The sequence below is a fragment of the Lithobates pipiens genome, unplaced genomic scaffold (assembly GCF_037356315.1).
Source record: "Lithobates pipiens isolate NorthernLeopardFrog02 unplaced genomic scaffold, aLitPip1_a1.2 Scaffold_18, whole genome shotgun sequence".
Taxonomy (NCBI): Eukaryota; Metazoa; Chordata; class Amphibia; order Anura; family Ranidae; genus Lithobates; species Lithobates pipiens.
The window spans coordinates 164,296,841-164,322,321 of NW_027507758.1; the positions used below are offsets into that span (position 1 = coordinate 164,296,841).

General features: G+C 40.6%; 1 protein-coding gene across 1 annotated transcript in view; it reads right to left on the reverse strand.

The window, feature by feature from the left end:
* Nucleotides 1-25,481, reverse strand: part of CCDC170 (coiled-coil domain containing 170) — a 137,220-nt gene that overhangs the window by 37,030 nt on the left and 74,709 nt on the right. Inside the window, exons 9-11 of the mRNA XM_077486340.1 lie at nt 18,671-18,871; nt 9,015-9,188; nt 4,519-4,761 (exon numbers count right to left, since the gene is read on the reverse strand). Of these exons, the coding sequence (XP_077342466.1) occupies nt 4,519-4,761; nt 9,015-9,188; nt 18,671-18,871 (618 nt within the window). The remainder of the gene's footprint in view (nt 1-4,518; nt 4,762-9,014; nt 9,189-18,670; nt 18,872-25,481) is intronic.

Below are 25,481 nucleotides of genomic sequence, written 5' to 3' on the forward strand. Positions count from 1 at the left end.
ACCCTGACCTCTAGTGTTCTATATGTGAATTTCAAGCTAGAAGGAACACAATAATAGTAATTTATATTTTCTTTAGTCTGTTACAGTATCATGCAGCAGTTACACAGATGCGGGTTTGCTGATTTGGTAAGGTACAAATAATTATTACTTATGTGACATCCTAAATATATACTTATATAGCAAATATAAGTAAAATGCAGATAAAGGTTTTTTTTTTCCAGAATGCCATACAAACACAGTAAAATCACAGGCTAACAATGTGGTACATCATTTCACCAATGACTTCATTATCCCACACATGATAGAATATCAGATTGTCAGCAGAATAACTAATGCCATATTAGAACAGGTAGGATTTGCCCAATAATCAATAATATAACGAAATAAACTTTAGTTTGCTAAAGGGCTCTGAATATATATATATATATATATATATATATATATATATATATATATATATATATATATATGTATATATATATACATATACATACATACATACAGTATATATACATATTGCTCGCATTGAACAATACATATTAAACAATGATCCATTCCTGTACAATGAATGACTACTTGTAGTCTCTACTAAAAGCCTGTGTGACTATACGTAGCACAATTGGGAGACGTGGACGGAGCGTTACCCTACAATGGGAAACACCTGAACAAGGACTTGTCATAGGTAGGATCACCAAGTATTATTAATTAAAGCTGCAATTATTTTAGTAAATGCAAACTGCTAAATACCCTTTCTCATTAGCAGTATTTGTGACTTCTATCAGTGTCTGATTAAAACTACTTACCGGCCAGCCGCCATCATTATACAGCGGCAGGTTGGCTCCCCTGCCCGAATCGCTGTAGCTCTACTGCGGCCTCTTTAAGGGGTATAGGGGTCGCGTGCATGCCTGCTGTGTGATGTCAGAGCCGATACATGTGGCCGGTGGCCGCGATATCTGCAGGTGGCCCGTGAACGCTCCTGAGAGAGACAGAATGAGGATCTGTCAATGTAAACAGCCAGATCCCCATTCTGTCAGAGATCTGTTGTTCCTAGTGATTGGGAACAGCGATCTCTCTCTACTCTCTCTACTCCCTGTGGGTACACTGCCCCCACAGTTAGAAACACCTGGCTAGGGAACACTTAACCCCTTGATCGCCCCCTAGTGTTAACCCCTACCCTGCCAGTAACATTTACATAGTAATCAGTGGCTATTTTTAGCTCTGATCGCTGTATAAATGTCAATGGTCCCAAAAAGTGTCAAAGGTGTCCAATCTTTCCGCCGCACTGTCGCAATCCCACTAAAAATCGCAGAACTAGTAAAAAGAACCATAACTAGTAAAAAGAAAAATAATAATAAAAATGCCATAAATCTATAGGCTTACTGTGATTTTTTTTTTACCAAAAATATGTAGAAGAATACATATTGGCCCAAACTGAGGTAAAAATTTGTTTTTACATTTTTTTTGGTATTTATTATAGCAAAAAGTAAATTATTTTTTTTTATTATTATTTTTTTTTAATAGCTCAAAAAAGAAAAAACGATGAGGTGAACAAATACCACCAAAAGAAAGCTCTATTTGTGGCAAAAAGGATGTAAGTTTTGTTTTGGGTACAGCGTTGCACAGCCGCGCAATTGTCAGTTAAATCGACGCAGCGCTGTATCCCAAACTGAGCATGTGCAGAGTACCCCCAAAGCTGTGTACTATCAGCAGGTGGATTGTGGACTGAGGATCAGAGAAGGCATGATCAAACACGGGACTATAAAAATGAAGTTCAATACCCAGTAGCCAATAGCTTCCATCTCCTAGTTGAATCTGAGCATGCGTGAGCTTTTGTGTGTTGGAGTTGCATGCACACGATCGTAATTTCTATTGTAAAAATTGAGGACATGCTGTCAAATTTTTGCTGGCGGGAATCCAGCCAGCTAAATTCCGATGGAGCCTACACGTGGTCACATTTTCCGATGAAAAGCTTTCATTGGTCTTTTGCTGGCCGAAATTCTGATCATGTGTATGCGGCTTTACATGGCAAACAAGTCTGCCTAAAACTTAAAAAAAAAAAACATTTTGGCTTGAGCTAGACTTTAACCACTTCAGCCCTGGAAGATTTGGCTGCAGAATGACAGGGTGATTTTTGCGATTCGGCACAGCGTCGCTTTAACTGACAATTGCGCAGCTGTGTGACGTTGCACCCAAACCAAATTTTTCCCACAAATAGTTTTCTTTTGGTGGTATTTGATCGCCTCTGCAGTTTTAATTTTTTGCGCTATAAACAAAAAAATGAATTTTGAAAAAAAACAATATTTTGTACACAATGCTGTAATAAATATCCCTTTTTTTTTTTAAAAAGCGAATTTTTTTCTCAGTTTAGGCCGATATGTATTCTTCTACATATTTTTGTTAAAAAAAAATCGTAAAAAGCGATATTGATTGGTTTGCACAAAAGTTATAGCGTCTACAAAATAGGGAATAGATTTATAGCATTTTTATTATTATTTTTTTTTACTACTAATGGTGGTGATCTGTGATTTTTATCGTGACTGCAACATTATGGCGCACACATCAGACAATTTTGACACATTTTTGGGACCATTGACATTAATACAGCGATCAGTGCTATAACAATACATTGATTACTGTAAAAATGTTACTGGCAGTGAAGGGGTTAACACTAGGGGATGATCAAGGGGTTAACTGTGTTTTCTGGGAGGTGATTCTAACTGAAGGGGGAGGGGACTGACTTGAGGAAGTGACAGATCGTGGTTCCTAGCTAATAGGAACACAGGATCTGTCATTTCTCTCAGAACAAAACACAGATTTGTGTGTTTACACACACACTTCCGTGTTATGTCCCTCGTGCTCGTTCATGGCCAGATGTCATCGCGACAGTCAGCCATGAGCATCGGCACCCCCACTATGCAGCGGGCTCGTGCACCTGCTATCCCAATCCCACGAGCCGAGGTATAGCTACGATGGCTCGCGGGATCATGCCGACCTGCTGCCGTATAATGACAACGGCTGGTCGGTTAAAGGAAACTATGGTATGAATTTACCCCGGCTCCCTGTCACAGCTGGAGCACAAATCCAGATGCACTTCTGCATGATTTACTTCTCTTGTTGACAGCTTTGTTCATAGCCAACACCAGTGGGGGTTTTGATCTAATGTAATTTTCAGTGTTAAAACCAGAACTAGTTTCCTCATAAATTATATAGAGGATGGGATAAATAGCTCAATCTCAAAAAAGTTTTTGCAGACAACACAAAAAAGCAGGGCAATACCTTCACAGCAGGCTATCGAAATTTTACAGAAACTAAATAAAATAATGGGGTGGGCAACTACATAGCAGATGAGATTTAATGTGGGGGAAATGTAAAGTAATGCACTTGGGGGCTAAAAACATAAACGCAAACTACTCACTAGAGGGAGAACCTCTGGGGGAGTCAAGGATTGAGAAAGATCTGGGGGTCCTAGTAGAAGACAGACTGAGCAATAGTATGCAATGTCAAGCTACAGCTACCAAAGTCAGCAGAGTTTTAGCATGCATAAAAAGGGGGATATATTCCGGGGATAAAACTATAATCCTGCCACATTATCAAACTCTTGTTCTGGAGTATTCCGTCCAGTTCCTAAAAAGGGATGTGTTGGAGCTAGAGAGAGTCCAAAGAAGGGCAACTAAATTAATAAGGGGACTGGAGGACCTCAATTATGAGAAACGACTAGAAGCACTACATTTATTCTCGCTGAAGAAATGCTTGAGAGGGGACATGATAGTGATCTACAAATACCTCAATGGCACTCCCAGCACAGGAAAAAAAAACTATTCAGTCTCAGGGAGTGTAAGAGAACACGGGGCCACACAATGAGACTGGAGCTTCAGCCTTAAGCTGCGCAGGGGGTTTTTTACTGTTAGGGAGACAAGGATGTGGAACACTCTTCCACAAGTGGTGTTGTCAGCGGGGAGTATTTATATTTATAAAAGACTCTTGGACATGCATTTTAAGACCCCTTTCACACTGAAGGCGTTTTTCAAGCATTTTAGGGCTAAAAATAGTGCCTTTAAAGCGCCTGAAAAACACCTCGGTGCGTTTGTGGGACGTTCTGAAAAGTCTTTGGGGCGGTATGGGAGCGGTTTATACACCGTTCCCAAAATGCCCTGCCCATTGAAATGAATGGGCAGCCCTGCTGAAGGACCTGCCAAAGCACCTGCAAAGCATTTCGTCAGGGCCGCAACCCTTTATTTGGATGCTAATGTGGGTTAAAAGCTCCCTGCTAGTGGCCAAAAGGCGCTAGTGGCCAAAAGGCCGAGTGCTTTCAGTGTGAAAGTAGCCTAAAGAACACAATACACAGGGATATGGAAAATGATATCGACACTGACACAAACACCTACACAGGTTGAACTGGATGGACTATTGTCTTCATTCAACCTTACCAACTATGTAACTATACCTGTATATAAACCATAAACCATGTAAAAGTATAAACACCAACTACTCATAAGAGAGGTACAATGAACTACGTACCTTTAACTCATTAGTGTCTGCGAGTCTGGATTTAAGCTCAGTGACGGATTGCTGAGCCACACCTAATTCTTTTTGTAACCTCTCCACCTTCTTCTGCAAAGTCCGGACAGTCAGGTTGGCCTCATCTCTCTCCACTGCCAGAGCTGTGCGGACTTGTTTTTCTTCTTCTAACTGGGCGATTTTTTTCCTCAGGAGTTCCATATGAAGTTCTTTGCTTTCAAACTTTTCTTTCTGGGCTTTTAACTGAATAAAATTGATTATAGTTAATTTGTCATCCACTAATATGCCTAAAATGCTTACCTTTATCCCGAGGTTAAATACTTGTACCCCAGGTTCTGGCCAGCAAATATAACATATTCCCAATTCCCAATAATCACTGTTTGTAACACCATAGAAACATAGAAAAGTGATGGCAGAAAAAGATCAAGTGGTCAATCAAGTCTTCCACAATGATATATTTATACAGAGTGTGGATTTATGTTTGTCCCAAGCATGTGTAGCTGCTCGTAGAAGGAGAATCCCCCACCCTGCACAGCCAGGCACATCGCATTTTCACAGCCATAGGTGTGCGCAGCCTATTGCATTTTTTTTAATACTTTTTTTATACATTTTAAGTGCCCCGTTGGGGGGGCTTTGGTCAAATATCAGGGGTCTAAACAAACCCATGATGCCTCACATTTAAGACTGAGCCTCAGCTGCACAGATGAATGAACAGGAAGCACTTACATGCTTCCTATTCATTTGTGATGAATAGACACAGGAGCGATGGGTACCGATTGCTCACTGTGTTCATTCAGCACACGAAGGGGCCAGTAAATTACATATTTACCAGCACCTTCCCCCTGATCCCCCTGCAGCACAGCTCAGACAGCTGGAGGGAGGAAGATGAGGAGAAGCTGGCAATAAAAGAGGATGGGTGTCTGTAAAAAGGCAGTACAGCTGGTCCTCCTGCTCGGAAGGTAACTGGGCCCCCCTTTTAACCACTTCCAGACCGCCACACGCCAATAAATATATAGTATGTCCTAACTTTGAAGAGGGATATCTTTGTAATGGCAGCAGCTAGCTGCCATAACCCTGGTATCATCTTCATCGGCAGGCAGTCCAGTTTCCAATAATAGTGGCCTACCTCACATGTGAAGTATCGTCGCAATTGGTAGAGCAATAGCAATAATTCTAGCCCTAGATCCCCTCTGTAACTTAAAACATGCAACCTGTAGAATTTTTTAAACATCGACTATGGACATTTTTAAGGGTAAAAGTTTGTCGCCATTCCACAAGCGGGCACAATTTTGAAGCGTGACATGTTGGGTATCAATTTACTCTATGTAACATTATCTTTCACAATATATTTAAAAAAAATAGGCTAACTTTAATGTTGTCTTATTTTTTAATTCAAAAAAGTGCACTTGTAAGACCGCTGCACAAATACGGTATGACAGAAAGTATTGCACCGATTTTATTCTTTAGGGTGTATGTATAATGTTTGGGGGGTTCTAAGTAATTTTCTAGCAAAAAAAAATGTTTTTAACTTGTAAACAACAAATCTCAGAAAGAGGCTTGGTCCTTCAGGCTCCGTTCACACAGGGAGCGACGCGAGGCGACACGACTTGCCGTGCCGCGACCTGACAAGTCTTCCCCGTTCTGTACTACGGAACCGTTCTAAGAGGAGCGACTCGAGTCGCTCCGACTTAGAAAAAAGGTTCCTGTACTACTTTTGGGCGACCTCGGGGCGACTTGCATTGACTTCTATACAGAAGTCATTTGCAAGTCGCCGCTGAGGTCGCGGCAGGTCGCGGCGAGGCAAGTCGTGTCGCCTCGCATCGCCCCCTGTGTGAACCGAGCCTCAGTGATTAAACTGATAGGACTCAGGCCCCTTATAGGAGGATCAATTGTACTGCCTTATCAGTGGCCCTGGTGCATAGTTTGATTAGGGCACACTCGGCACACTCCCTGTCCACGCCTATGCGTGTGAGTATGGGTATGGGGGCAGAGAAAAGAAGATTTCAATGAACATAGCAGCTAGCACAAGGGATACTTCTCAATTCAATGTAAGTACGTTTCCCGATGCTTATTTAAAAAAAAAATAAAAAAAAATAAACTTAAAGTATAAATAAAGATAGAACATTTTTTATAAGTTTTGGATGGGGTGGAGATGGATTAGAACACCTGTCAGTTTTTATTGCTGTCTGTGCCCCCGTTAAGGAGACTCACCCTCTCTATTTGTCCTGTGCACCATTTTCATTGAAAATGAAAATAAAAGAAAATCCAAAATGTCGGGTTTTCCCCAGAACAACAATAAAGGGGAAATCTTCCAATGGGGACACTAGTTCTGGTGACATGGGGGTCCCCAAGAAATTCCCTTAATTTGCAGGGACAGGAAGTGAAGGGAAATCTCCACATGAGACACAGATATAAAAAAAAAAAAAAAAAGATCTGACGGGTTATATCCCTCTCTTGTCCCTCTCGTGTCCAAAATTAAAAATAACGTTTTGCCTATACCTACAGTTACAAAAAAAATTGCTGCACAAATATGATACATTTGCATAGCCACAACATAAAAGTGACAAATTTTGTCTGGTTGGTTCCTATGATTGTCAGCACCATCTAACAGCTATAATGCATTTTTCTTCTGATTGGGGTTTTCATCGGGGGCTTCCCTTGAGCAAATTGTGCAAATGTTTCTCCCATTGATTAATTGTCACGGTGATTGCAAATTTTTATAAACCCCAAAGTGTTTTTAACTCTTAACTGGGAAGCAAAGAAACTCCTCTCTTGTAGACAGCTGTGCAAACACAAAATCCAAATAACTGTATAGCTCCTACACAGATCCCATCCTCTGTTAACCATATATACATGTGAATTTCGGGGGGGTTGTAAGAGCAAGCAGAGCCATAAGCTTATGGGCACCGGGGGTGATGTGGGGGTGATGGGTGTGCTTGGGCACACCGCCCAAGCACATCCATCACCCCCACAGCACATTTTGAAGAAAGGAACAGTCCAGTGCTTTGTTTTTGTATTTTTATTAACGGAATGATGGCAAGCTCCGAATTCATTTGCTTCACTTGGTTTTTCACAGTAGTAGTGAGATGGGACAGTGATGTGCGGGAAAAAACATCCGGTCTCTTTACATACACCTCTGTCAGCCACTCTCTAATTTTCTCCTCATCCATCCAGCCCTTTTGATTGGCCTTAACGATGACTCCGGGTGGAAACTTTTCTTTTGGCAGTGTCTTCCTCTTAAAAATTACCATAGGTGGTAGTTTCTGTCCATTACCGTTGCAACCAAGAACAACAGTGAAAGCCGACTTCTCATGCCCCGTGGTGCGTATCGATACCATGCTAGTCCCCTTTTTCTCCACAGTATGATTCACATCTATGTCAAAAGTGAGGGGGGCCTCGTCCATGTTGGTGATGTGCTTGGGCTGGATCTTTTGTTGGTAAGCTTCTTACTGCAGTAGGTGCAGAAGATGGCTAGCTTTCCTTTGTAATCCGCTGGCAGTTGCTGTGCCACGGTAGTCCTTGCGCGGATGGAGAGATGGCGCCTTTTCATAAAACGAAAGCACCAAGACGGACCTCCTCGAAAGTGTTCGATCTCCATGTCTTGTGCTATTGTTATTGCCTTCAGTCGAATGGTGACTGTAGAGATGCTTCTCCCGGCTGTTCTTTGTTCAATAATCCATTGTTCAAGCTGGTCTTCTAATTGTGGCCACCTCGCTTTGTTCCTGCGGAAACTCTGTTTCGTCTTCTTAACTTGGCACAGTTCATTTTCTTGCCTCCTCCTTCCGAACCATAGATTCATTGATGTTGAATTCTTTCGCAGCTGCTCTATTCCCATTTACAACCGCATAACTGATAGCTTGTAGTTTGAATTGTGCCTCGTAAGGATGTCTCTTGACCGGTGCCATTGTTGTTGGTAATGTAGGTAAGCGTACGTACTGCACTTCGTACGCAATGTTCTCTGATTGGTTTATCCCTGCCAGCGTACGTCCCTGTGTCAGAGAGGGAAATGATTTGATTTGATTTTTTTTTATTTTGGAACTCCGTGCACACATAAGGCGCACCGGCTTATAAGGCGCACGGCTGATCTGGAGGAAAATATAAGGCTCTTAGGTGCGCCTTATAGTGCGAAAAATACGGAAATTGAATTGATTATTTTAGGCAAAAGATGTCTTTTGTTACTGTCAATTTAAGATCTGCAGTAATGAACACCACAGCAATGAACAGGTATTAGGTACCTAATACAAACTGTACACAACTACACTTTAATAAGTTGAACACTGTGGAAAAGAAACTGTAAAGACTCAATGGAAAGATGTATTATGTAATCATAGCACAAAGTGGTAGTATCAGCAATAGTTGCTAAACTATATGGTTTTTTTTTTATTATAGTAGTAGTGGAAGCAACATATGATGCTTCCATATGTCATCAATATTAAAATCATTGAGAGGTCATGTAAACTGAGCTAAATGATTGTAACAAAGACAGTGACATTTACCTTTCTTTGCAGACCATGTGCAAGTGTCTTGTTTTCAACGACAGCATCTGATTCCAATTTGACCAACTGATCTGCTCGGGCAAGGATGACATCCAGACGCATGTCAAAACCTACATCAGCAGTTATTCTGTCCAGTTTCATCTTTTCAGACAGCTGCTCCAAGAACTTCATGTACTGCAGAAAGTACCAGAGTAATAAATGAAGAAATAAGTTGGAAGGTGTCTGCTGAAATAAAACAGTCATGTGCCATATCTCTGTATCTTCAAATTATTCACTTGTACCTGATAAGTGAAATGGTCAGCTTATGAGGAATTTACATGTCTGGAAAAATACAACTCACCACTCAAAAAAAAAAAAAAAAAAATATATATATATATATATATATATATATATATATATATATATATATAGAGAGAGAGAGATAGATAGAGATATATATAAATATCTATCTATCGATCTATCTATCTATCTATCTATCTATCTATCTATCTATCTATCTATCTATCTATCTATCTATCTATCTATCTATATATATATATATATATAATCAGTTAGGAAAATGGGTCAAAAGTCAGCTGAAAACAGAGAGAGAAACTCTGCTTTTGCTAACAATTTGCAGAAAATATAGGTTGATTAACCACTTCAGCCCTGGAAGGTTTTACCCCATTAATGATCAGGCCCTTTTTTGCAATAAGGCACACTGAGTCGCTTTAACTAACAATTGCACGGTCGTGCAACGCTGTACCCAAACATAATTTAGGTCATTTTTTTCCCCCCACAAATATAGCTATCTTTTGGTAGTATTTGGTCACTTTTTTGTGCTATAAACAAAAAAAAGACCTTCAATTTTGGAAAAAAAACACAATTTTTTACTTTCTGCTATAATACATATCCAAAACAAATATATAAAAAAAAAACAAATGTATTCATCAGTTTAGGCCAATATGCATTCTGCTACATATTTTTGGTTAAGAAAATCGCAACAAGCGTATATTTATTGGTTTGCGCAAAAGTTATAGCGTCTACAAAATAGGGGATAAAGGTATGGACTTTTAATTTTTTTTTATATTTTTACTCTTAATGGCGGCGATCTGCGTTTTTAGCAGGCCTGCGACATTGCGCAGAAAAATCTTACCCCAAGTGACACTTTTTGGGGACCAGTGACATTATTACATTCATCAGTGCTATAAAAATGTACCAATCAACGTAAAAATGACACTGGCAGGGAAGGGATTTACACTAGGGGGCAATCAAGGTGTTAACTGTGTTCCCCGGGTGTGTTCTAACTGTGTGGGGACAACCAAGATCACTAGGAAGAGCAGATTTCAGAGTTGTCCCCTGAAAGAACGGGGATCCGCCTTGTTTACATAGGCAGATCCCCGTTCTGCCTCTCCACGATCGTGGGTGGCCTGCGGACATCGAGTCTGGGTGGGTGCATTCCTGCGGCATGCAGCATGAGTGCACGCATTTGCAGTTTAACATGCATGGACCGACGTACGGGTACGTCGGTTTTCGCAGGAGAGCCGATCTGCCGCAGTATATATACTGGCGCTGCTCGGCAAGTAGTTATTTGGCTGCTGAGCTAAACATCTTAAAGTCATTGTACAGTACTGTGCAAAAGTTTTTGGCAGGTGTGAAGAAATGCTGTAAATTAACAATGCTTTCAGAAATAGAAGTGTTCATAGTTTATTTTTATCAATTAACAAAACAGAAAGTAAATTAAAAGAAGAGAAATCTAAATCAAATCAATATTTGGTGTGACTACTCTTTGGCTTCAAACCAGCATCAATTCTTCTAGGTACTGGGGTTGATTTACTAAAAGTCAAGACTGCAGAATCTGGTGCAGCTGTGCATGGTAGCCAATCATCTTCTAATTTTAGCTTGTTCTATTGAGCTTTGACAAAAAAAAAACTGGAGGCAGATTGGTTTCTCTGCAGAGCTGCACCAGATTTGCACTCTCCAGTTTTGGTATATCCTTTTTAAAGGAACTCAGCAGGTAGGTTGTTCTAAATATTTTGGAGGACTAATCACAGATCTCAAAGTTTCAAAACAAATTTGGGGTCAATCACACGCTTCCCTGATGGTATGGCATGATGGATACGTTTCTATCTATATTTCTTAGCATTTCTTAGCATTTCTTAGCATTGAGGTCATTATTGATCCTGACCAAATCCCCACCATTTGCAGAAATGCAGCCCCATACTTGCAATGAACCTCCACCATGCTTTACTGTTGACTGCAGAAAGTCATTATTGTACCGCTCTCCAGTCCTCTGGTGAACAAACCGCCTCCTGCTATAGACTAATATAAAAAATTTTGACTTACCAGGCACAAGCACCTGCTGCCATTTTTCTGTACCCCAGTTCCCATATTTTTGTGCATAGTTGAGCCTTTGCGCCTTGTTTCCACATTGGAGGCTTGGCTTTTTCGTAGCAAGTCTTTAATGAAGACCGCTTCTGGCCAGACATCTGTGAACAGATGGGTGTACCTGGGTTTCCACTAGTTCTGTGTCAAGGTTGAAGGGAAGTAAGCACGATGTGTCTTTCATCTACTGCATTAAATTTTGGCTGACCACTGCATCTACAGTCCTCAAAATTGTCTGATCAATGCTGAGAAATACAGGCAGATACATATCCATCATGTCATACAATCAGGGAGGCATGTGACTGGCCCCAAATTAATTCTGCAACAGGACAACAACCCCAAACATGCAGCCAATGTAATTAAGGACTATGTTCAGCCTAAAAAAGAATGAGTCCTGGAAGTGATGGCATGGCCCCCAGAGAGCCCAGATCTCAACATCTTTGAGTGTGTTTTTTTTTAAGGTACAGAAGGATTTGAGGCAGCTCACATCCACAGAGGATCTGTAGGTGGGTCTGCAAGATGTTTAAAACAACCTATCTGCCGAGCTTCCTTCAAAAACTGTGTGCACAAGCACTATGAATACTCAGAAGAATTGATGCAAGTTTGAAGCCAAAGGGTAGGCGCACCAAATGTTGACTTGATTTAGCTTTTTCTTATGTGCGCTTACTTTGCAAGTTGGAAATAAGCATTTACAGTGGTTCTAAAGGATGAAGGTTTTTTTACCTTCTGTGTGCAGCGGCTCCCCCCAGCCCAATACTTACCTGAGCGCCCTCCGATCCAGCAATGTTCTCGATATATGTATGTATTGGAATTATCCCTCCTCATTGGCTGAGGCAGCAGCGGGAGCCCATTGGCTCCCACTGCTATCAATCATAACCAGTGAGCCAATGAGGAGAGAGTGGGGGCATGGCCACCCAGCGGCTCTATGTGTCTTATGGACGTATACAGCAGTGGCTTGGGAACGAGCATGCAGCAGTGCCTCGAGGGCATATGGCTTTCTCTGGGGCCACTTCTTGAGGGGGAGGAGCCAGGAACATGAGCAGGGAACCCCCAAAAAAAAAATCTGAGCTGCTTTGTGCAAAACCACTGCACAGAAAAGGTAAGTATACCATGTTTGTTATTTAAAAAACAAAGCTTTAATATCACTTTAAAATATACAATATACAGCCACAATTCCAAAAATGTTGGGTAAAATCTACATAAAAACAGAATGCAGTGATTTGCAAATCTCATAAACCCATATTTTATTCAAAATAGAAAATAGAAAACCTATCAAATGTTTAAACTGCAAAAAGTGTACAATTTTAAGAAAAAAAAAAGTTTGTTTTGAAATTGATGGCAGCAACACATCTCAAAAAAGTTGGGAGAGGGCAACAAAAAGCTGGCAAATTAAGTGATACTAACATGAAAGAGCTAGAAGAAAACTGCAACTAAATAGGTTAATTGGCAACTGGTCAGTAACATGGCTAGGTATGAAAAGGGCATCTTAGAGAGTGACAACATCTCGGAGGTAAAGATGGGCAGAGGTTCACCAACCTGTGAAAATATGTGTGTAAAAATTGTTGAACAAAAATTGCAAAGACTTTAAGTAGAACATCATTTACAGTACATAATATAATCAAACGATTCTGAGAACAATACTTCCTAAGATCATTATCTGTGAACACAGACCACAATGCACGGTAAAGCTCTATCATGCAAAGAAGAAACCATACAGTATCTGAGCATGAACCAGAAATGCGGCTGTCTTCTCTGGGCCAGAATCCCTCCATTAGCTGCCACTTGCCCAACGAATTAAATTCAAAATACTAACAATAATTTACAAAGCCATCCACAACTCTGCCCCAGCTACATCACTAGCCTAGTCTCAAAATACCAACATAATCGCCCTCTTTGTTCCTCCCAAGACCTTCTGCTCTCGAGCTCCTTCGTCACCTCCTCCCATATCAGCCTCCAGGACTTCTCCTGAGCCTCGCCCATTCTCTGGAATTCGCTACCCCAATCTGTCAGACTGTCTCCAAATTTATCCACTTTTAGGTGATCCCTGAAAACTTTCCTCTTTGGAGAAGCCTATCCTGCCTCCATCTAACAACTGCACTATTTTCTCCATTAGCTCATCCACCACAGCTATTACCCTATTGTATAACTTGACCCTCCCTCCTAGATTGTAAGCTCCAACGAGCAGAGCCCTCTGATTCCGCCTGTATTGTATTAAATTGTATTGTAATGTCTGCCCTAATGTTGTAAAGCACTGCGTAAACTGTCGGTGCTATATAAATCCTGTATAATAATAATAATTTAAAATGATCTGTCACAAAGTGGAAATACTTACTATTAGGAAACTGGAAATAGGCTTTGGAGTTATATGTGAATATTAAATGTTAAATAATTTAAGAAGTAATAGTCATGTGCAAGATAGATTTTGTCTCAGATATAATTTTGCATTAATTGGATAGAACCTTGTTAATGCATAAATATTTTATAAAAATGAAAAATATTTCTTAAAAATTCCAAATATGTATAATGTTTTCATACAACTTTGTAACTACCTTCTTAGTAGGTGCCCAGGCACCAAACAGTACTTGTGATGGGGATGCACACATTCATCTAATACCTTAAATTTTACATTTTAGGCAACCACTTAACCAAAGTTAAACTAAGGAACCATTCAAACTTTACTGACTTTACTGAAGCACTGTCCTTACAATGTAGTTTAGATGTTCAATTTATTTGTACAGTTTGCATTACCTGAAGTAGAACTGTGGCCAGGCTATGAACATTAAACTATTTGAATATGTTTAACATGAAGTAAAATGCTTTACATAAGTTCTCACTAACCTCAGTAGCTGCAGACACAGTGGTGTAACGCATGTTCATTTTCTCCTTGTTAATAATTGCAAAGAACTGAATGTCCATAGGTTCTACTTTAAAGTAAATGTGTCAGAATGTCATCCAGTCAATACAGCACATATGGGGACAAGGGGCATTGGTATAGTAAACCTAATGTAGAATGCATCCTCTTTTCTAGTGACATCACTGCTTTTAAACTCTCTCAACTCCCTTAGAGCCTCCTACGTCCTGTAGAGTTTTCCATGCAGGTTTTTAGGGAGATCGGAATATGGACTGTCAAACAATACGACAGCATCAACACACCCCAATAAATCCAATCTTCCCTGGGATCTGCTTACAATATCTCATTATGATCCCAGATAGAATAGCTTATGTAAAAACAAATGCAGTGGCACTTCCATTTTTTGTGAAAAATATTAATGATAGGTTTGCTTTGAATACAAGTTGAAAAGAGGCATTAACTCACTATTACTTTTTTAGAAAAGTGCATTTTTTTACTCTTCAGGACACTGTGATGGTATTTTGCCAGCAGTTCTGCTTCTGATTTAACCTTTGACACACTAGACGGGTTATGCTATGTAATTGGATGAAAAATGATTTCCAGGGAGTAAGGCATGTGTGTGTAGGCATGGTTTAAATACTGGAAATAATTAAATTTACAGTACATAATATAATCAAACGATTCTGAGAACAATACTTCCTAAGATCATTATCTGTGAACACAGACCACAATGCATGGTAAAGCTCTATCATGCAAAGAAGAAACCATACAGTATCTGAGCATGAACCAGAAATGCGGCTGTCTTCTCTGGGCCAGAATCCCTCCATTAGCTGCCACTTGCCCAACGAATTAAATTCAAAATACTAACAATAATTTACAAAGCCATCCACAACTCTGCCCCAGCTACATCACTAGCCTAGTCTCAAAATACCAACATAATCGCCCTCTTTGTTCCTCCCAAGACCTTCTGCTCTCGAGCTCCTTCGTCACCTCCTCCCATATCAGCCTCCAGGACTTCTCCTGAGCCTCGCCCATTCTCTGGAATTCGCTACCCCAATCTGTCAGACTGTCTCCAAATTTATCCACTTTTAGGTGATCCCTGAAAACTTTCCTCTTTGGAGAAGCCTATCCTGCCTCCATCTAACAACTGCACTATTTTCTCCATTAGCTCATCCACCACAGCTATTACCCTATTGTATAACTTGACCCTCCCTCCTAGATTGTAAGCTCCAACGAGCAGAGCCCTCTGATTCCGCCTGTATTGTATTAAATTGTATTGTAATGTCTGCCCTAATGTTGTAAAGCACTGCGTAAACTGTCGGTGCTATATAAATCCTGTATAATAATAATAATTTAAAATGATCTGTCACAAAGTGGAAAACAGTTCAGTGATCAGACGAATTTAAATTTTACATTCTTTTTGGCAACCATGGGCACCTTGTCCTCTGGACTAAAGAGGAGAGGGACCTTTCAGTATGTTATTAGTGCTCAGTTCAAAAGCCTGCATCTCTGATGGTATTGGGGTGCATTAGTGCGTATAGAATGGGCGGCTTGTACATCTGGAAAGGGACCATCAATGCTGAGAGTATGTTCATTCATTCATTCATTTTCAGAAAAGGCCTTGCATATTCCAGCAGGACGATGCTAAACCACATACTGCATCTATGACAAGATCGTATCTTTGTGCTTAACTGACCTGCCTGAAGTCCAGACCTTTCACCAATTAAAAATATTTTGTGCATCTTGAAATGAAAATACAGCAAAAAAGACTAAGGACTGTTCAGCAGTTAGAATTCTACATAAGGCAAGAACTTGACAACATTCCTCTTTCAAAACTCCAGCAACTGGTCTCCTTAGATCCCAGATGTTTATAAAGCCTTGTTTAAAAAAGAGGGGATGTTACACCATGCTAAATTTGGCCCTGTCTCAACTTTTTTGAGATGTGTTGCTGCCATCAATTTCAAAATTAACTTATTTTTTTTTTTTCTTAAAATGATACATAGTCTCAGTTTAAACATTTGATATGTTTTCTAATTTCTATTATGAATAAAATATGCAATTATGAGATTTCAAATCATTGCACTCTGTTTTTATGTAGATTTTATACAGCGTCACAATTTTTGGGGAATTGGGGCTGTATTTTGGAAAACATTCTTCACACCTGCCTAAAACTTTTTCACAGCACTGTATGTGCTTATTTTACTACAGCATTGGCAATCTGACAGTGTAATCTTTGTACAATCAACATTAAATTGAATTCCAGGTATGGATTTTTTATACATAGTTACATTTTTCAAACTTGGATCTATGCATACACCATACCTGGCCAATGCACATGGAAGCAGGAAATCACTGACGTAGACTCTGTTACTCCAGTGATCACCACTTGCTTCCCAAGCCAAGCGGCTGCCCTGTTGCATTCTGAACACAAGAGGTCGGTAGGTCAGCATGGGCACCATTCAGGGAATGTATTCTATTTTCTTGGTGAATGCAAAATGTTCTTTAAATGGTCGAAGTGCAGAGTATGTTCTCCAATCAGAGAATACTTTGCATTAATTTAGAAAATTGAAAGCATTCATTAAATGGCAACTGTGCCTGATGGTCAGCATTGGACTCAGAAGCAAGTTGAAATTACTGTAGTAAGCAGTGTCTACTTCAGTGATTTCCAGTTTCCGGGGGCATCGGTCAATTATGGTATAAGCATATGGTTCTATGCTTATTGGCATACAAGCAAAAATAAATAGGAAGTAAGGGCATTATTTTCATTTTTTTAAAGATGTGGAGCGATATTTTCTATACAAATTTGAAGCCAAATGGTTCACCTACAGTGTTTTCTTATTTCAGATGTCACAATCACCATCTTTACTGCAGAGCTTAATTATAATCAATAAATTAACACCGTCATAACATTATTTTTATTTCATGCAACTGTTTTAGTTATGAGATGTTACATTCATCAAAAAATCCTCAACTTTGCAGATCTTATCATCCTATCTGTCCGTTTTTTAAGATATTCCAGGGAAATATCAGCCCACACCCTCTATAGCTCTTCTCCGAGGTATGACTGGCTTGTAGGGAGTTTTTCTCTCACTCTATACTAAAGCTCTTCTCACAAAAACCTGATAAGGTTGAGAGCAGGCAAAGGTGCTAGCCTATCAGAGACAGTACTCTGGTTCACCATATCTTTACTAAATAGATTTTGCATAGCTTACAAGCATGCTGAAACTGACCCCAGAGTATGATGTCTTACTATTAGGAAACTGGAAATAGGCTTTGGAGTTATATGTGAATATTAAATGTTAAATAATTTAAGAAGTAATAGTCATGTGCAAGATAGATTTTGTCTCAGATATAATTTTGCATTAATTGGATAGAACCTTGTTAATGCATAAATATTTTATAAAAATGAAAAATATTTCTTAAAAATTCCAAATATGTATAATGTTTTCATACAACTTTGTAACTACCTTCTTAGTAGGTGCCCAGGCACCAAACAGTACTTGTGATGGGGATGCACACATTCATCTAATACCTTAAATTTTACATTTTAGGCAACCACTTAACCAAAGTTAAACTAAGGAACCATTCAAACTTTACTGACTTTACTGAAGCACTGTCCTTACAATGTAGTTTAGATGTTCAATTTATTTGTACAGTTTGCATTACCTGAAGTAGAACTGTGGCCAGGCTATGAACATTAAACTATTTGAATATGTTTAACATGAAGTAAAATGCTTTACATAAGTTCTCACTAACCTCAGTAGCTGCAGACACAGTGGTGTAACGCATGTTCATTTTCTCCTTGTTAATAATTGCAAAGAACTGAATGTCCATAGGTTCTACTTTAAAGTAAATGTGTCAGAATGTCATCCAGTCAATACAGCACATATGGGGACAAGGGGCATTGGTATAGTAAACCTAATGTAGAATGCATCCTCTTTTCTAGTGACATCACTGCTTTTAAACTCTCTCAACTCCCTTAGAGCCTCCTACGTCCTGTAGAGTTTTCCATGCAGGTTTTTAGGGAGATCGGAATATGGACTGTCAAACAATACGACAGCATCAACACACCCCAATAAATCCAATCTTCCCTGGGATCTGCTTACAATATCTCATTATGATCCCAGATAGAATAGCTTATGTAAAAACAAATGCAGTGGCACTTCCATTTTTTGTGAAAAATATTAATGATAGGTTTGCTTTGAATACAAGTTGAAAAGAGGCATTAACTCACTATTACTTTTTTAGAAAAGTGCATTTTTTTACTCTTCAGGACACTGTGATGGTATTTTGCCAGCAGTTCTGCTTCTGATTTAACCTTTGACACACTAGACGGGTTATGCTATGTAATTGGATGAAAAATGATTTCCAGGGAGTAAGGCATGTGTGTGTAGGCATGGTTTAAATACTGGAAATAATTAAATGGCTACAAAGTTCCTACCTTCTGCTTTTCAGAACTGAGATTGTCACGCATGACGTCTCCAGACACAAGTTCTCCTTCAGCCACTTTTAGATGTGATCGCAATTCTGCTAGCTGGTGCTCTGCTTTCTTTGCTCTAAGGAATGCCTCTTGGTGCAGATCTGTTTGGTGCTGTAGCTGGTCATTAAGTTTGCTTGCTCTGCTTTCCAACTGAGTGGCCACCTATAGAACACAGCCAAGGAAAGGGCATGACGTGTAAAAAGAATTGGTAGCTTAGATGCACAAACATTGTTACTGCTAAAAACATTATAATGCGATAAAACATTGTTGTTACCATTTCCAAAAATCGGTTGTATTATCAAAAAATACAACTAATAAGGAACGAGAACTAACATGAGTTCAAATTTACAAGGTTAAAATTGTTTTTTTAATTGTTGGTATGATCGACATTGGTTGGGGTAGCTTTCCTTCTTCCTTCTCTGAATCTTGGACCTTTTTTTATAATTTGTGACTGAGCCTTGTGATTGGAATTTACCACACGTCTTTATCCCTCCTAGCTCTTTGGTTAATCGGCACAATTACAACACTCTGACACCTGGTAATATCCACAGTGCAAGCCGATTTATATATATTTATATCTGGTCTCTTCATTGCTCTTTTGAGTTACATATCCCATCTCAGCAACCTTTCTCATCCTGGCCCACCACCCCCCGGCAATACATACAGATGCCTTGATCTTGCAGGTTAGTTATTTTTATGAACCTTTTTTTCCTCATTGGATACTACAAGGACCTGATTTTTCTCCTGCCTGTTCTTTCTTAGTTTTCCTTTGTGGTGCCCCCCCTCCTTTTTTCCCCTCATTTCCTCCTCCTCTTCCTTTGTAATAACATCTTCCCTTCCTTTTTCTCTCCCTTTCCCTTTCTCTCTTCCTTCTCTCCTTCCCACTTGGGGGACATGTATCAATGAATAAAAAAGTTTGTGAAAAACATAATTTTTTAAATGAGCAGTGATTTTTTTGATTCTTAAAGTGAAAGCCTAAAATTCCTTCCAATATAGTGCCTGGGGGGTCCCCTTGGTCTACATGTAAAGAGGCAGATCTGAACCATATCTAGAAGAAGCAGCAGCAATAATTGCATTTATAAAAGAAAAAAAAATGAAATTTTCCCTACAAACTGCCTTTATTTTGCTCAGCAACAGCTGGGGAGCAAGTGTGTATGATGAAGCCACAACGTAGTACACTGGAAACAAGATTACAGATTGCAATGATATGCACCTGTCAAACAGGTGCAACAAAAATTACTTTTTGGGTGTCGGGAGCACCTTCCCACCGTAACCCTATAGAGGCGCTCTTGATGAAGGCAAAAAAAATTGCAATGATATGCACCTTTCAAACAGGTGCTGAAAAATTGGTCTTTCAGTGTTAATTGTGCCCATAAAACCTATACCAAAAACATTCTTCCAGATGAAATGATTGAACACCCTCAAACCTAGGCAGCCTCGATATCCTGCAGAGATTCCACATCCCAAAAAATCTTAATCAGTGACATCAGCATCAGGGGCTTCATAGCTGGTAATCCAGGACTGATTCATTTTTATAAAAGTCAAACAGTCCACTGAGTTTGTGGACAGACACGTTCTATGATCAGTAATTAAACCTCCTGCAGTGCTGAATGTCCGTTCTGAAAGCACGCTGGATGCAGTGCAGCCCAACAACTCAATAGCATACTGGGCAAGTTCTGGCCAGTGGTCTATTCTCATGACCCAGTAAGTCAGTGGATCGTCAGCTGGAAAGCTACCCATCTCTGTTTTGGCCCCAAGGTAATCATCCACCATGTGATTCAGACGCTGCAGATGGGATGTGGAAGCTGACAGCCCTGAGCAGCGAGGACTAAAAGAATTCTGAAATGCCTCACTTTGGCGGATGCCTTCTCCAGCGTTCCTTTCTTGACCAACAGAAGACTCAAAACAACATTTCCCACAACACTGTAATCTACTGGAGTTAGGAAAAACGTTCAATAAAATCCTTTTTAACATGTCTTCAAGAGATTTTATCTTCTGCACTCTCCGTGGGGATGGGATGAGTTCTGAGACCTTCCCCTTATAATGGTGGTCAAGGAGGGTTGTCAGTCAGCAATCATCCTTCTCCTTTATGCCACGTATTCTTGGGTCCTTTCGCAGACTTTGAAGCATGAGGTTGCCGAGGCTTGAGAAGCAGACTCCTCGGGGTCACTCAGGATGACAGCATCTGGAACTTCCTCCTCCCAGCCACATACTGCTCCCAAGGGTCCTGGGGCTAGAAAGCCAACGCTTACAGTTTGACGCATGTCTTCCTCTTCTTCAAAGCCTATGAAAGTGACAGAATCCTCCTCCTCACCCTCTTCCCCGCTCTCCTCCTGTGTGTTCTGTGACATAGGAATGATGGTGTCCAGATAAAGTGAGCCTTGAGAGGAACGGAAGTCCTCCTCTTCCTCCTGCTGCTCTGCCTCCAGTGACCTGTCCATAATGTCACGCAGAGTCTGCTACAGCAGGAACACAACAGGGATTGTTTCACTGATGCATGCACTGTCATGGCTCACCATGCTTGTGGCCTCCTCAAATGGGGACAATACAGTGCATGCATCCTTAATGATCAGCCATTGGTGTGGAGGAAAAAAGCCAAGGCGGCCTGAGCCTCCCGTCTTATTCACACAGGTACTCGTTGACGGCCCTCTGCTGCATGTATAGCTGCTGCAGCATTGACAAAGTTAAGTTCCATCTGGTGAGCATGTCACAAATCAGGCGGTTTACGGGCAGGTGGATTTCCCCCTGAATTTCAGCCAACCAAGCACTGGCTGTGTATGACCGCCTGAAATGGCTACAGACTCTTCTGGCCAGCTTTACATCTTGAAACCCTGGGTACGTATTTAAGAAACACTGCACCACCAAATTGGGGACATGTGCCAGGCAGACATGAGGTTTGAGTAATTATCGCACACCACCATTCCTGGCTCCAGCTGGCGTGGTATGAACCACCTCTGGGCCTGTCCCTGCAGAGCTGTAAGAATCTCTGCTCCCGTGTGGTTCCTGTCCCCTAAACACACCAGCTGAAGCACTGCATGGCACCTTTTAGCCTGACTCTGGGAATAGCCCATTGAATGCTTAGGGGGTACCTGATGTTTATAGGAGACAATTCTGCAGAGGAGGGCATGGGGATGGCAGAGGAGAATGGGGTAGAGTTCACAGGTCTGGCATCACCACCAGCTATATGGAGACATGCGGGCACAACAAGTTGCAGCACTGAGCCCTGTCTTGCATCCTTTCGAGTTGCAAGCAGCATTACCCAGTGTGCTGTGAACAAAATATATCGTCCCTGACCACGTGTCAGCTGTAAGGTGGATTTTATGGATGACTGCCTTGCTCAACGTTGCCAAAACATTCCCTTTCACGTGATGGTAGAGAGATGGAACGGCCTTACGTGAAAAGTAATAGCGGCCGGGAATCTGCCTTTGTGGTACAGCACATTGTGTGAATTCACAGAAGGGGGCAGAATTCACCAGTCTGAAAAGCAGAAGTTGGAGAGCTTGCATTTAGATGCTGGTCATCTGGATGGCAGGGACTTTTTTCCGCTGCAGCAGATGGGGCAAAGAAATTTGCCAGCTACAGTCTAGAGCTGGTGGTGTGCTGCTAGGACCTGGGACACCCTGTGCTATACCATCATCCCTGTCAGTGGAGGCTGCTGAGAGGTAATCACTCGGTATAGCAGGGGCAGACTGAAGTGAGTGAGGAGGGACAGATTTGTGCCCTTTTGTGTGAGTGGTTGGACATTAAATACCTTGCTAAGCATGTGGTACCCAAATGGTTGGTGTTTTTGCCATGTTTGATGTGCCTGAGACACAGTTTGCAGATAGCAACTGTGCGATCTGCTGCAGATGTGCTGGAAAAGGCCCAGACAGCTGAGTTTTGGGGAGTGAGTCAGGAGAAAACAGCTGCAGAATGTGATAGAATAGGGTGGCTGCTCTCTACTCTTTCTTGATGTTGGCCTCCTTGGGGAGCCTCCTTCAGTTTCCTCATCTGCTCTTTCTGGCACCCAAGTCACATTAGTGACCTCATTATCATCATCATCATCATCTCTACCTCCATCTCCTCCATCTTCATCATTACTACTGGAAAAAAATTGGGAATACTCTGCGGCTTGGGGAACATGAATGCCAATTTGTCTACCAGTGTTCCTCCCTCTCTCTAGGCTCATGTTCCTGTCATCCTCAACCTCAGAACCAACATCTGAATCCAGTAATGGCTGGGCATCATCAAGGAGCAAGTGGCTGCTGCTGTGGTCAAATAACTCAGCTGACTCCTCAATGGCTGATGTTGGGGCTATGGCCGGAATAGATGTGGACATGGAGGCAGGTTTATCCACTCTAGGAAGGTTTAGTAAGCCAGTTCACCACCTCCTCTGCATGCTGTGGCTAGAGGGCAAACTCGCTAAACAGAGGAAATTATGCCCTGCCTGAGGGCTGACCACCACATCCACCTTTGTCTGTGAACACACTTGTTGCTGGCCCCATTACAGTGCCAAGAGAACATCTGCTTCTCCTTGTTGTCCTCCAAGACATTATTGGGAGGAAGGGGGCTGTGCTTATAAGCAAATGTAAAGAATAAGTTGAAATATGTACGTAGATGCACTTTAATCAATGAAAAGAGGTGTTTGGTGCACTTTAATTTGAGTACTCACACTACACAGACACACTCCACAGATACACTATAATATACTGACATATAATGCGTCAAATGTAGAGTGATGCACAGAACTGTATGGTGTTAACTTGACAGTAACGCACACAGAAGTAAATGGCATTAAACTGGCAGTAATGCACACAGAACTATATGGTGTTTAACCTCCCTGGCGGTGTGATTAGTTCTGATTTTAGGTGCTGAAAGTGGTACAATTATTTTGCATGGAAATTTGGTGTTTTATATTGTAGGCCTGCAATTCTTAGGAATAACTCTCTTAAATCTGTTCAAACCAGAGTCTAGCAGACATCCCGGGTATGATAAATTTTATAATATAATAAAAGATGATAATAAATAATAATACAAATTATTCAATAATGTAATCAAATCCAAAAACACTGAAATTTGCTCATTTGCAGAATTGTCGCTGTCATTAGATTCAGTGTTTGATGGCGAATTTCCCCACAAATCGCTATCACTCAATTCTGCAAGTGATTCTAATTTATTATCACTGTTTTCTAGTTGGTCTAAAATCACTTTTGACATAAAGGGACAGTTTTTGGTTGCTATGGACAATCTTCAAATTCCAGGCAGAAAAAAACTGTATTTATAATATAAAAGTGCATGCAGGGCACAGGACAGACTACTAGGGACAAAGGGGGTGTGCATTTTTTTATACAGTACTGTAATCTGTAAGATTACAGTATACTGTATGTTTTCTGTGTTTTTACTTTTTTGAATTTGGCGCCGATCTCCGCTCCTGTGCGTTGTTACGTTGCAGGGAAAGGAGCTTGGCGGCACTCGGGCACTGTGGGAATCGAGCGGAGGACGGCTCGCTCACACAGCGTGGAGGACATCGCTGAATCCAGGGGACAAGGTAAGTAACATCTCCCTGTATCCTCCATGTATCCAGCGATGCGATCCCGAGTCTGGCTCGGGGTTACCGCTCGTGGTACTGAAATCCCAGCCCAAGCCACCTCGGGATCACCGCTAGGGAGGTTAACTGGCAGTAACGCACACAGAACTATATGGCGTTAAACTGGCAGTAACGCACACAGAAGTTATTGGTGTTAAACTGCCAGTAACGCACACACAACTATATGGTGTTAAACTGGCAGTAACACACACAAAAGTAAATGGTGTTAAACTGGCAGTAACGCACATAACTATATTGCATTAAACTGGCCATAAATAATAACATATTAGATTTTTTTATTTTATTTTTTTAAAGTCTGATGAAGCCCACACACGATCGGAATATCCGATGAAATGATTCCGTCTGACTTTTTCTTCTGGAAAGTCCGACCATGTGTACACAGCATTATGCATTACAATTGAGTTAAACCCATTTGATTTTAGACGACTAAAATGAGTTTTAGTCAACTAAAATGTACTGGAGACTTTAGTCGACTAAAACGTAGGACATTTTAGTTGACTAAAATGTACTGGAGATTTAAAATTTAAAATTAACACTGGCGGCGGCTGAGCTACTTCTTTTTATTTTGCAGCACTTAAACTTTGGGTTATACCCCTTTTCTGCTCTATCCAAATACGTTGTATAAAAAAATGGTCTACAGTAGGGATTTATGTTACAATAATATTGAAACATTGATTTTTAAAGCATGTCTATAATTAAAACTTTTATTCTTCTAGTTTTGGATAGAGCAGGAAAAGGACCCTTGTCAGGTGTTGATGCTGTATGGTGCTCAATTAGAGAAATGTGTCTGTGTTGTTGTTGGAAAGTTTCCTTCCCTTACTGTCTGGTGAAAAGGTTGTCCTTGAGACACTGAGAAAGGGGACATTTATCTATTTATCAAGTCTTGGAGAGCACTAAAACCAGACAGGGGTACTAATTCTTCCCCGCTCCATTCAAATACAGTATATTGTATAAAAGGTCTAGAGTTGTGATTTATATTGAAATGGAATAATATTCATTTTTTTAAGTGTATCTACAATCAAAACTTTATTTTCTAGTTTTCAATAGAGCAGGAAAGGGTTTGAACCCCTGACAGGATTCATTGCAGAACAGGATTCCATTAGAGAGTTTTGTCTATGCTGTTGTTGGAAAGTTTTTTTTCCCTTCCTGCCACACAGACAGAGACGTTCTGCTCTATGGACTGCT